Source organism: Gigantopelta aegis, chromosome 13 (assembly GCF_016097555.1).
Source record: "Gigantopelta aegis isolate Gae_Host chromosome 13, Gae_host_genome, whole genome shotgun sequence".
NCBI lineage: Eukaryota > Metazoa > Mollusca > Gastropoda > Neomphalida > Peltospiridae > Gigantopelta > Gigantopelta aegis.
In genome coordinates this window covers 22,499,812-22,514,811 of record NC_054711.1, presented here as the reverse complement: position 1 = coordinate 22,514,811, position 15,000 = coordinate 22,499,812, and the positions used below count along the sequence as shown (strand labels likewise).

General features: G+C 37.5%; 1 protein-coding gene across 1 annotated transcript in view; it reads right to left on the bottom strand.

Annotated features, from left to right (window-relative positions):
• LOC121387223 (ankyrin-3-like) overlaps nucleotides 1–8,958 on the bottom strand; it is an 18,880-nt gene extending 9,922 nt beyond the window's left edge. The window contains exon 1 of the mRNA XM_041518249.1: nucleotides 8,914–8,958. Coding sequence (XP_041374183.1) covers nucleotides 8,914–8,958 — 45 coding nt within the window. The remainder of the gene's footprint in view (nucleotides 1–8,913) is intronic.
• Nucleotides 8,959–15,000: the final 6,042 nt, after the last annotated feature.

Below are 15,000 nucleotides of genomic sequence, written 5' to 3'. Positions count from 1 at the left end.
TAATACTGCCCCATTAATTCATCTATATATAACACACAATATACTATCACTCTTAATACTGCCCCATTAATTCATTTATATATAACACACAATATACTATCACTCTTAATACTGCCCTATTAACTCTTATATACTGCCCCATTAATTCATTTATATATAACACACAATATACTACCACTTTAAATACTGCCCCATTAATTAATATCTCTATATAACACACAATATACTATCACTCTTAATACTGCCCCATTAATTCATTTATATATATATACACACTTTAAATAATAATACTACACACTCTTAATACTGCCCCATTAATTCATTTATATATAACACACAATATACTACATTAATTAATGTCTATATAACACACTACAATTTAATACTGCCCCTTTTAATTAATCTCTATATAACACACAATATACTATCACTCTTAATACTGCCCACTCTTAATACTGCCCTATTAATCTCTATATAACACACAATATACTAACATTCTTAATAGTATTCATTTATATATAACACACAATATACTACCACTTCAAATACTGCCCCATTAATTAATCTCTATATAATAGCGTTAATACTGCCCCATTTGGAAAGATAACTGCACACAATATACTACGACTTTTAATACTGCCCTATTAATTAATCTCTAAATAACACACAATATACTATCACTCTTAATACTGCCCCATTAATCCATCTCTATATAACACACAATATACTACCACTCTTAATACTGCCCCATTAATTCATCTACATATAACACACAATATACTACCATTCTTAATACTGCCCCATTAATGCGTCTATATATAACACAATATACTACGACTTTTAATACTGCCCTATTAATTAATCTCTAAATAACACACAATATACTATCACTCTTAATACTGCCCCATTAATCCATCTCTATATAACACACAATATACTACCATTCTTAATACTGCCCCATTAATGCATCTATATATAACACACAATATACTACGACTTTTAATACTGCCCCTTTAATTAATCTCTATATAACACACAATATACTATCACTCTTAATACTGCCGCATTAAAGGTAGAGTAAACTCAAATAAGAGCGTTATGTGTTGGAAAGATGCATATCCGGACCACCAACACATACTGACACTTTAACAAATGAAAAACGCGTAAGTTTAGATTTAATACGACTACTACTCCTGCTACTACTACTACTACTACTACTACTACTACTACTACTACTACTACTACTACTACTACTACTTCTACTCCTCCTACTACTACTACTACTCCTACTTCTACTACTACTTCTACTAATACTCCTACTACTACTACTACTACTCCTACTTCTACTACTACTACTACTTCTACTACTACTCCTACTTCTACTACTACTCCTACTACTACTCCTACTCTTACTACTACTTCTACTACTACTACTACTACTACTACTCCTACTTCTACTACTACTTCTACTACTACTACTTCTACTCCTCCTCCTACTACTACTACTCCTACTTCTACTACTACTCCTACGTCTACTACTCCTACGTCTACTACTTCTACTACTACTCCTACGTCTACTACTTCTACTACGACTACTTCTACTACTACTACTATTACTACTACTTCTACTACTACTACTACTACCACTACTACAACTACTACTACTTCTACTACTACTACTTCTACTACTACTACTACTACTTCTACTACAACTACTACTACAACTATTACTACTACAACTACTACTACTACAACTACTACTACTACTTCTACTACTACTTCTACTACTACTACAACTACTACTACTACTAATACTAATACTAATACTACTACTAATACTACTACTAATGTATTAATTGTGGCCACACAACGCAGGTACATGTATGCTGATTTGGGATTCATTTTAGGATGTCATAGGCGTACGGGTTCCTATTTTTGTAGGGGGGGGGGGGGAGGCTGATTTTTGCCCAAATTAAAGAAAATGCCCGAATCTGAATAACGACATTTATTCATCTTAGTATTACTATCAAACAGCTATATAGGGTTGTAAACGAATTACTACACAATTTTACATGGATTACAACTAATTATACCATCAATTATTTTTATTTTTTTTAAATTGTATTTTTTTAACAGTCATGGAGATGAAGTTTCATTATCATAGATGAAGCTATAAACCAATGTCATTGATGTAAGACTTATAGTTTGTGAGAAATGAAGTTAAATGCAAACCTTTAAAGTTGAGCTAAATATAAAACATGACGCCGTTACCATAGATACCGCTGCCGTTACTTCATAAAGGCAATACAGATCATCCAGGGGGAACAAAACAATCAACTAAGACAGGTGTCTACTGACTATGAATAGCGACATGTTTAGGTTTAACTGTATTTTCATTTCTCATTTCATAGCCATTGTTTCTTCTGATAGGTGTTTAAACATTACTTTATTCTTCGTAGGTTCAAAGTAAAGATGGGGACACACAATGTTGGCCAAAATATCCACACACACACACACACCGATACAGATTTGTGTTTAGTTCAGGTGGGAAACGATCATTCAAGCTTAGTTTCCTTTGGTATGGAATTGATCAGCATCATTAATAACAGTTTAACATTGGGATGGGGGGGGGGGGGGGGTAGATTGACAATGGGCGGGCCACATAGTTGTTCACAATCTTCCTGATACATGCACTTATAACACGTCTATAAATCCATGCATCAGAACGCATAGCATCTGTTGAACTGATTTTTTTTTTGTCTTTTCTTTACCTTTAATTCGATTTTTGTGCATATATCCAATGAATGTTCAAGCACACTATCCTGGGCACTTACTTCAGTTCTCTGGGCTGTATGTCCAGGTCAGTGGGTTAATGGTTAATTGTTTGGCATTATTAGAATACATTTAATGAGCTACAGTAACAACAGGTTTTATAGGGAAGAACATAATCAATTTTTTTATATTATTGTTATTTATTTATTTATTTTTTTTGCTACAAAACTATTGCATAGAATATGTATAAATGTAACCATAATTTTTGTTTGCAAATTTTTTGGCAAAGCAGACCACCCATTTCTATCACAAGAAAGCCTATTCAAACAAATAAAACACAAAATAAAAGTGTGTTAGGTGAAGTCAGGTTCAACCCATTGTTGAGGGCTTTCAGACCTGTGGATCCCGGACTATTATGCTATTTGCATGTTGTATACATGCTATTGTCCTATTCTATTATTTAGAGCCTATTTTTTAGTTCTATTATTACATTTGATTCTTATTCAGTAAGGTTTTCTTTACATACTCATGAAAACAAACCATAAAAAAATATATATATAATCCTTCATCAAAAAGGTACGAAGTTTAATTATTTCAATTCAAAACAAAGCTCTGTATGTTTTAAAGGGAAGTTCTTTCTGCTGTCAGTACATAAAGCTATTTGCATAACATATGTTTCAAAGTAATGTTCCTTTTGATCTTCCTATTGATTTGCATACATTGATTTACATATATTTAACAATTATGAAACATACGTGGTATGTACTACCCTGTCTGTGAGATGGTGCATATAAAAGATCCCTTACTGCTAATCGAAAAGAGTAGCCCATGAAGTGGTGACAGCAGGTTTCCTCCCTCAATATCAGTGTGGTCCTTTACCATATGTCCGACGCCATATAACCGTAAATAAAACGTGTTGAATGCGTCGTTAAATAAAACATTTCCTTCCTTTCTTCATTACAGTCAGAGACCAAGCTATGTATTTTTTTTTCAATTGCTGCCCACCAAAGATTAGTCAAAGATTCCCGCTCTAATACCACAGCAATCCTATGTGTGGCGTCAAAAATATTTGCATCGATCATTTTCGAGTTCCTTGATTAAAAAAGATCCTAAAAGTAGCCCGTTGGAGCTCATGTCCAGTTGACCTTTCATTCGACCAATCAAAACCTTACTTGCAAATCATGCCAGTGATTTGATGATGATAACTAGTTTAACGTGCCCATATACCACTAGGGTTTCGAACACGCCCATCCCGAGTCTGACCTCCGATAAGATCGGTGGCCGGACTCGGGATGTGTGTGTGTGGGGGGGGGGGGGGGGGGGGGGGGGTAGTGTTGAAAAGGGGCAGAATTTTGAAAATAGCAATTAGTAAAACGTTATTAGAATAAAAAAAAAAAAAAAAATTAAATTACAAGCCAAAAATAAAAAGAATTGACTGCTCGGCCGAATATTTATATAATTTGGAGCATTTTAGAAGGACAGTCCAAAAATAAACAAGAGAAAGAAGAGAGGATCGGACTATTTAATAATATTAAAAAAAAAAAGTAATTTCGACATAAAATTTTGAACGAAGGTCTAAATGTTTAAAGTCCGATATATATGTCCACGTGAGTGGCCTCGTTAAGGCCGTTGGAGGTTGGCCTACGGCGAACCGATGAGCGGAGAACCGGCAAAGGCGGGGATGAAGTGCTTCCATCTCTGGTCGGCGAGGATGGTTATGACACTCCGGTAGTCGTTGCCGAAAAGGGCCTTGACGATCCTGTGGATGGTGTTGGTTATCCATCTCTCTAATCAGGACCGCTTGTCGGTAGACTCCTATTCGGCGCTGAGTTAGTGCCAACCCTGTCTTGCCGGCTGTAGATTTGATGGTGTGTAGCTCGTAAGTTCTGGTTTCACTAGTCCGCCCATCAGTGATGCCGGATCAGAGGTGTCCCCCTGCACGAACTTCATGAAGCCGGACCTGATTTTCCCGATCTGAACTTTCCAGACGGCTTCCGAGTCGGAGGGGGGCGGTGTTTGTGAAGGTGGAGACCGGGCCTTGTCAGGTTGGTCGCTCGGCTGAGCGACGGCCTTCCTCTTTCCAACGGCGACTGATCGGGCCGTGGCTTGACGACTGGCAGTACCGGCCAGTTCTGTCTGGGCCACGTAGTGGTCGGCGATGGCAGGTTTCTTCGACTCAGGCTGGGCTGGGGGCGGTGTCGCAGAAGGGACCGCCGCTGGCGGTTGAGCCGCCAGTTTTGGTTCTTCCCCCCCCCCCCCCCCCGTGCCGTTCCTGGCGCGCTTTTCCTCTTCCTTCATCTCCTCCTCTTCTTCTTCTGTACGATCGCGTCGCCGTACACCAAAGTCACGGAAGCCCGTGACCCGGTGTAAGTGACGCGATATTCAAGTAGCTTCCCGTAACTCAGTAAGATTCCCCCCAGGTGTGTGTGTGGGGGGGGGGGTGTAACTCGAGAGTACATGGCGAGACGTCTGTCCTCATCGCAAGTTAGCTTGCAGTGATTTGAAAAGAATTTGAAAACATTCGGGATTATGCCGAGGGTATACGAAATGATTCGGGTGAATTACGAAGTATGCCGGAAACTAATTTCAATATAAAATTTTATATACAATTCGTTTCAAGACGGAAAAAAAAACCGTGATGGTATAGCCATAAAATCTGTTTATACTAGTATACAATCCAGAATTTATACTGCACATTTCCCTCTCTTTTTTCAATGTTAAGACAGACCAACTGGTTCGCCTATTGCATACTAAAGTAAATAGTCTCGACAGATATTCTTAGAATTTGTATGCTCCCGAATAACGCTATAAAAGACGAAGTGTAATTGGTCGATATTTAAATTGTTATTTATAGATGAAATGTCACCTGGACATGGGAGTCCACGCAATGCTGTTTGATCTACTGGTGAGACCAGTAGAGTAAATTTTAGTCAGATTGCACCCACATTCAGCTAAGCTTCGGCAAACAGTGGACAGCAGAATTCTATGTTCGCCGACCTATATCGTGATGTAGCATCACATGATCACCCACTCAGCCATTCCGTCTTTCAGGGGCCATCTTACACAAATTCGAGACAACGAGAAGTGGTACTTTAATGGATGTAAACTTGATGTTGTAAATGAATTTATTTATCTTGGTGTTTTATTTTTATACAACGGCAAATTCGCACGCACACAGAAGCGATTTGCAGAACAAGGGCGTAAAGCATTGTTTTCTTTAAATGAATGTATGTACAAATATTTTTTTCAATATTGAAACAATGCTGTCTGTTTTTCATACATATGTAAATTCTATTTTAACCTATGCTTCTGAAATATGGGGTTTCCACAAGGCCCTTGATGTTGAAAATCTGCACATACAATTCTGTAAAAGACTATTGGGTGTTGAGTCGGGAACGTGCAACGAATTTGTTTATAGTGAACTTGGGTGTTTTTTTTGTCTTTTTTTTTTTTTTTTTTTTTTTACATTTCAGGCAGGTCCCGGACATGCCGGGTGCCCCATTTATTTTTTAAAAAACCTCCTTATTTACAATAAATCAGTTTCTCCTTGAATGTGGCCAATAAAGATCTACATATGAGTGTCAGTGCTTCTTTCAGAATAATATACATTTCAATTAGTGCATGTTTGTATTTTTGTTTTCTTTATATTATTATAAGTGTGTGTGACTTAAGTGGTGTGTATTTACAATATCTTAACCTGGTTGACGGACCTGGCCTCCAAGGCTACAAGCCGGGGGGGGGGGGGGGGGGGGGGAGGGGGGGGGGGGGGGGGGGGGGGGGGGGGGGGGGGGGGGTCCAGGTCTATTTTGTTCTACAGTTTGTGCAATTTGCCAATCTTTATCATAGTTTATATGTAATATCAAGGGCGTCATTGCACGATGCGATGACCCCCTTGAAGCACCAGTGATTTAAGAATTTTTCTTTTCTGTTTGGCCACTCTAAGGCGGCGAAATATTCTACTTCGACCCTTGAATATATTAAATGTTTGAAAAGAGCCATTTCATTACATGGCTTAGCTCTAGTAATTTTCTGGTTGTCCATATTACCCTTATCGCTTTACTCCAGAGAAAAATTCCCAATTGCGATGCATAATCTCCAGGCTTATGTTTTATGCCGAAAATCATGGCATACGGATTCAGACGGAATTTGTTACCAAAAAGTTTTTTAAAGATCGGTTCAATTTGCTTTATGAATAGTTTTGTTTTGTTGCAGTGAAAAAAAGTATGCAAGACTGAGTCCACTCCGTTGCACACAATCTTCCAGTCATATAGATGTTTTCTAACTGCAATTACGTTTCTAATCATTTTATAAATTAAATCATAGTCGGGATTTTCAATGAAACCTGAATTTAGTGTTTTCCAAATGTTTTGCCAGTTTATGGTTTCATTAAAGGCTATATTCCACCTGGTTCTTAAATGATGCATCTTTGTAAGTTCTTAATAACAAGACTGCGTATATGTCTTTAGTTTTCGCGTCTGTCACGTCTTTTTTTCGTATCACCTGCGTTGATGCGAAAGATGGCGTCTTAGTCACCATCAAAGGGGTCTTCATTTTGTAGCGTCCATAGTAATGTCCGCGAAAAGTTGTCCTGTAGGTCTTTTAATTGGCGATGAAATACCGCGCTAGTTGAAAAACCGGCGAAGTCCAAAAAGTCGTTCGTCCCCGAGTCCCAAATGTCTTTGACTAAATTTAGTCTTTCTCTACGTATACTTGTGTATGGGTGTTTCCCGCTGCAAATCACAAGAAAACTCAGAATATTTAAATACTGGATAAAATTACGCAACTCTACTAATTATCTGTTACGCGGCATATATGAAGAAATGATACAATACAATGATAAGGGATATTTTACCAGCATTTATTAAACGAGTTCAAATTACAAGCTTAAATTACCAATAGATGAACGATATTTAAAGGAAATATGCAGAATCAGAATATGTGCTCATAAATTAAATATAGAATCTGGCCGATATCGTAACACCGAAAGATCAGAAAGAAAGTGTACAATTTGTAATACAGATGTTATAGAAGATGAATACCATTTTATAATGCAATGCCCACAATACAAAGATTTGCGAAATAAGTACATAAAAATGTATTATCACAGGCGGCCAAGTGTTTTTCTATTTATACAGTTGTTAATTACAAGTAACAAAAAAGAACTTAATAACCTAGGAAAATATCTAGTACAAGCAAACAAAATTAGAGATCAGCTATTACAGTAAGTAAGCTATTAGTATCCCTAATTATTTTTAAGAAAACCATACCCACCATTTTTGTGCACATGTATATATTGTATATATATATATATATATTATATATATATATATATATATATATATATATATATATTTGTTTTGTATTGTGTTTTGCATATATGCTGATGATTGTAAAACTTAAAGCTAATAAAGAATTGAATTGAATCAAATATACGATAGTACGACAAGTGCCCGACAATCACCGAAAAAAACGTGTGTTTTGTTTAACGACACCACTAGAGCACATTGATTCATTAATCATCGGCTGTTGAATGTCAAATATTTGGTAATTTTATCACAGTGTTAGAGGGGAAACCCGTTACATTTTACCATTAGTAGCAAGGGATCTTTTATATGCACCATCCCACAGACAGGATAGCACATACCACAACCTTTGATATACCAGTCGCGGTGCACTGGGTGGTGCGAAAAATAGCGCAATGGACCCACCAACGGGGACCGATCCCAGACTGACCACGCATCAAGTGAGTGTTTTACCACTGACTGTACACAATCATCAAAGCGGCAGAGAGTGGTACACACACACACACACACACACAGAGAGAGAGAGAGAGAGAGAGAGAGAGAGAGAGAGAGAGAGAGAGAGAGAGAGAGAGAGAGAGAGAGAGAGAGAGAGAGAAACAATATTACACCGTAGAGGCCGTAGTATGTGCTATCCTGCATATATAATAATAAAAATTCACTAGCGTAGGAAGGTGCCAAAACGTGTGGTGGGGGGGGGGGGGGGGGCACACTTTTATATTTACACACTTTTACACTATTATAAAGCAAACATAAAGCAAAATATCTGAAAAGTGGGAGGGCACATGACGCACGCACACACACACACACACACACACACACATACACACCCGCTTCCTACGCCAGGAACTGGCCGCTCCAGTTCGGTATCTCCTGGTGGCGTCATCGTCCGACTCCTAGGTTTTCACAAGTGCATTTGCTTCCTCATTATGAGTCATAACTGTACCAGGAAGTAAGATGGCAGGACTTTCACTTTCGCTTGATATTTGACCATATAGTTTGAGTCACGTTCGCTAACGAGGGTGGGGGTGAATAGAATGCGTAGAAAGTGTCAAAAAGTGTGTGGGGGGGGGGGGGGGGAGGGGACGCACACACACACACACACACATATATATATATATATATATATATATATATATATATATATATATATATATATATATACACACACCCTTGCCCCCCCCTCCCCCCAACACACACTGATTCCTACGCCAGTGATTGGTATTGCACACACTTTCTTAAATATGAGGTTCCACCGTTCTATTTTTTATTTGTACTGCCTGTGTTAGCCCGAGATTTCCGCTCTAATACCACATCAATCCTATGTTTGACGTCAAATACATTTACATCGACCATTTTCGAGTTACTTGATTAAAAAAAAGTCAGATATTAATAACTAATACACACACTACAGAAAAAAACCCGACAGCACCCACATTCAGTTAAGCTTCGGCAAACTCTGGACAGCAGAATTCTAAGCTCGCCGACCTATATCAAGACAAGACAAGACAAAATATTTATTCAGTTATTGAGGCCACATGACCAAGATAACTACTTTTAAAAACAAATTAATTGTGCGCTATGCGTGTACAAATTACAATACATGTATAATCAATTTAAACTGGCAGATTTCTTTTTGAAAACAAGGCTATTCTTTTAATACACTTTATATTTTGGGTAGAAATCAATAAATTAAATGTTTCTCTTGAGGGATTGACTATAAAGTATTCTGATATGAAATATTTCCTGCTCAAAGCATAATATGGACATACTAAAAGAAAATGATATTCATCTTCCACTTGATTAAGATTACACGTTAAATATACAGTTTCATTTCTTTCTATTACTGGATTATATATGCTTTTCTGTAGTTTTAATTTATGTGACAAACACCTAAATTTAGAAAAAATTTCTCAAGAGATCTTTGTATTGTGAGTAGTATATTTTGTACGTAGCGGGGACAACAAAGGAAATACAATGGAGTCGCCTCCAATACAATGGATATGCACCTCCGGAACAATGGGTGCCCAATCCGCAACAATGGATGTGCACCTATTGTCTTTCCGGTTCAGTGGAGCGTATAATTGGTTTTTCCGGTTCAGTGGAGCGGATAATGGGGTTTTCCGGTTCAGTGGAGCGAATAATGGATTTTTGAACAAAAGAAGTGCACCTATTGTGCTGAGTGGATGACTGGCATTTTTTTCAAAGGATGACTGGCATTTTTTCAAATTTTGGGCGGGAACGTCCGCGTTTTTGTTGGGTTCGATGGGGTCACTGTAAAAGTGCGTATTTGAAATAAAGTGGCTTTTTAAAAGGTATCATTATGAGAGTTCTACATCAGGAGCCTTCTATTTTTAGAAATAGGGTCAAGGCAGTGCAAGTGTTGTGCAATATTCTATTGTTCTATAAATAATGTTTTTGTTGGGTGCGATGGGGTCACTGCAAAAGTGCGTATTTGAAATAAAGTGGCTTTTGAAAGGTTGTTTTTATAAATGTGTTATTGGTTTAAAAGGATTTATTTTTAGTTATAATGAAATATTCTTTTGTATAGGAAATCAACGTTATTCAAGATATGTATGCGATAGACCTAACAATTGTGTATGGTACATAGATTAATGATCATAAACATTATGTTTAATTGACGTCAGTGCTTTGTATGTAACGGTTCATTCTAAACCATGACCGAACAAGAATGTTTGATAAAGATAACGACCCCTACAACAATTACGATAGTAGGTGGAAGTGGCAGCGGGAAAACGTTTTTTACAAAGCGTCTTTTGGAGAATGCCAAGTTTGTGTTTGATGTAACACCTACACGCATTGTTTATTGTTACGTGGTATGGCAGGATGTGTACACAGACATGCAACACTCCGTTCCTAACATACTGTTTTACGAGGGACTGCCGACACAGGAAGAGCTGTACACGTGGGCAGACGAGGCTCAGAACCATATTGTGTTGGTCTTGGACGATCTGATGATGGAAGTGTGTAACAGTGAGCTCATGTTGAAAGTTTATTCTACTCTTTCACATCATTTGGGTATTACATGCATTAGTTTACAACAAAGTCTTTACCCTAAAGGAAAGTGTTCTCGCACCATGAGTTTAAATACCCATTTGTTTGTGTTAATGGCTAATGCGCGATCAGCGCATGAATATAAGATTTTTGCTTCACAGATATTTCCCGGTCAGTCTAAGTACTTTACCGAGGCATATCAAGATGCCGTGCAATCAAGAAAATATGGATATATGTTAGTGGATGTGGCACCATACAGTAATCCCGAATATGGACGACTACGTACGGGTATTTTACCTGGAGAACTGTGTACTGTCTATCTTCCTAAAGACTAATATAAAACCAGTGTTGTGTACGATAATGCTCATTAGTGCGATTGCATACGACATGAGCAAGCAGTACTCTTGGATTATTGTAGCATACCCACGTGGTAAACCAGAGAGAGTATTATCGGAGGGTTCGCAGTGGTATAAAAGCAAGTCTGAAGCTATTGACTCACTTAAACGTTTTGTTGCACGTGGTGTTGACATTCCAGATTGTTGGGGTGGTCCGTACTATTTTATAGTAAGGAGATCCGATTATGTTGTAAATTATGACAGACTTAATTAGCAACAATTTGAGCTACCTGACACTTCTCAAGGATGCATGCATCAAACAGAGACGTGCGCTGTTGATCCACGCATCACCCGAACAGTTCAAGGCGTTAATTGAAGTGATCTACAACATTCTACGTGGTAACATTTCAATCTCGGACAGTGTACAAAAACGTCTGTATCGCTACAGAGTGATCATTCGTCAACTGGTCGATAGATCAGTTAACAAAAAGGAGAAATACAGACTGTTACGATCTAACCATTTCATAATACCTAGTTGCATTGAAGCGCTCTTAAACTACTTGAAAGGGAACGACACTACCGAATTACAGTTGAACAATGGCGAAAGCACATGTTCTATTGAGCCGAGACACGTACAACAATCTATTGAAGAGGAGCAACACACCGACTCGGTTGAGTGATTCTACATCTATTAAAAGTGAATGTGAAGACCGTTCTATTGAAACTGCTTCGTCAACAGAGAAACAGTCCATGTCGAATGATGGTGATACATCTAATAAACATTATACGAGTTTATCAGAACAGTCAAACAACAACAATTCACTGTTATCTTTACAAACTGCTATACTACAAGGTGTTCCCAGTGCAAGACTAATCGGAAAATTAATGGCTTTGTGGATTTTTGTTAAGGATCAGTTTGAAAAGGGCACATTACAGTGGAATGATGATGGTGAACTACTTGATAAAGTTGGACACGCTCACGTGGGATCTAATGTACCAATGATGATACGCTACGCTGTGTTGGACACTGATTCTACAAAGAAACCAGTGGGCTATGAACATTTCATTAATAAATTGAAAGAGTTAAATGTACCCCAGAAACTCTTGGTATTGACACAGAAAGGTAGCGGCAAACAAAGAAAACAAACACCAGCTGTAAACAAGAATAAACAGTTTTATTTAAAAAGAAAAGCTAACGCGGGCATTCCCGGCGTGAAGAAATTAAAGGTGTTAGAAAAGTATTAAAAGAAATAAAGTCTTCTTTATTCACTAGTATGGTGTGTTTATTACTTACTTTCTAATTAATATGTAGTGTTTGTTTATACTTAGTTTTCTAATTAATCTGTAGTGGGTTTTTTTTTTATTACTGAAAAGTCATTCAGTCATTTGTACACCCCTGCGCGTGCTGTAACCTCACCGTGGTGCAGGGGTGTAACATTTTTTTCTTTGAGAATGGCCAATACAGCACAAAATTGAAGTTTTTAGTAAAATTCAGTATCCGTAAAATTCTGTGATATTTGTGTTTTTGCACAGTTCTTTACACTGTTCTTTACACTGTTTTTGTTTAAACCTTGAATTTTTATATTGATGTTGATCATCACTTTATTTATTTGCATTACCATAGTTTGACACCCAATAGCCGATGTATTTTTCGTGCTGGGGTGTCGTTAAACATTCATTCATTCATTCATTCATTCATTCATTTGTACACGTAACATCAACTCCATTACATTCCGACGATCTTCACTAAGAAAGTTCTCTTGCAGCCACTCAACGCTGGTGTAAGGTAGGGTGTGTATCGCATGAGTCGGTTCACCGTGTCTGCGAACGAAACGTTCTGCGTCTCGCACTATTGACTCGTGTGGCAAAGACTGCAGGGCTCTTTGAAAATAGGTATCAATGGCTTCATTCTGAGTCATCATTAAACAACTGTGTTGCGTTTGAGATGGATGATCAATTGCACATCCTTCACAACTGTCTTTTGTCATTTGGTTTATTGCTGGTTGCAGCACATGCAAGTAAAAGGCAATGAGGGTCATTTCAAAGGGGGTTCTCCAAGAAGTATTCCGTTCCCCAGCAATGTTCACTGAACACATAACAACCTTTATGCGTACAGCCGTATGTTCATTTCTGTACTGAGCTAGGTTATGCCTAAGTGCATGTCGCAGGCACCGTCTTCGGCTTCTAAATAGAACTGAGTGTCTATAAACAACTCTTCCTGTGTCCCTGTTTACCACCTGGTAATAATAATAGCAGTTGGAGTCCATTCTGTAATAGAGTGAAATATTAGTTTAATATATAATTATTATTATTATTATTATCAGACTGTGCAGAGCTTATATTTTACATATATTAATATCTTCACATATATTAATAAGTCATAATTTATTACTTAAATCAAAGTGTGTGTGTGTGTGTGTGTGTGTGTGTGTGTGTGTGTGTGTGTGTGAACATTTATCTGTTTTAAATTCTGAAACGCTATGTTGACATACAGTATGTATATGGATTCGTTAACATTAAAGGGACATTCCCGATTTTATTGCATTGTAAGATATTTGCGACTAATAAAATATAGCTTACAAATAAAGTTGTACCGTGTATATTTCTTCTTCTTTTCGTTCAGTTCGTACATGTTAACAATAACTGTGATCTTTATTTATTTTAAAATCCTTGATAACCATATGGTACTGATGTAATACCATCCTCTAAAATGTATCGTTTGTTATCTAAAGGTATTAAAGCTACTTTTGTGTTTTTGATCGTGTAGAGGGTATTGTTGAATGAACGTATCAAATTAAATGTGGCAGAGAACGGTTTTTTCTGAAACAGGCATTGCTTAAACAGTTCGTGACGCAGTGACTTTTTAACAAAACCCCGTTTGATACTCTTTGCTCTTTTGTGTTCGATTTTAGAATTTGTATTTTTGTCAATGATTGTAAAACTGTAATTTTTAGCCCTAAGTCCAACGAACTCGTCAATGACTGAACCGCCAGCTTCGTCTTTCATCAGTCCTGTCACCTTGTGTCTTACCATAGAAAATAATGGATGGTCTGGGGGAAAGTTGGACGTGTCAAACAAGTGACTCTTTTGTTGCATGAACTCGTATGGATCTAACAAATGTTTACCCGGAGCTTCCCTGATTTCCATGAACAAACTGTCAGTGTCAGTCATGAGTAGTCGCACTCGGTCGTTGTACTGTTTCACCATGGTTTCATAATAAAAAGACAGAATGTGACGTTTAGCGTGTTCTAAAATACAAAATCCTACTGCAATTGGTTTGTTTAAGGTAACAGTGGTTCTTTGCATTTCAACTGACACTAAGTCTTCCGAAAAAATATTTACGTGTTTGAAATTTGATTTTGCAGTGTATCGTCTTAGTCGTTCACGTTGTGCAACCAATTCGACTTGTTTGTATTTTCTGACCGACTCTATGAATTTTCCATAACACACATTTGACATTGCTTTGTACAAATCTTGTGAACATTTGTCTCTAGCATGCTTGCGATTTTCTATGTTCCGAGTTACAAAAGGTTTCATCCACTTTGATTGCTTGAATTTTAAAACTTTGTGACAATTTT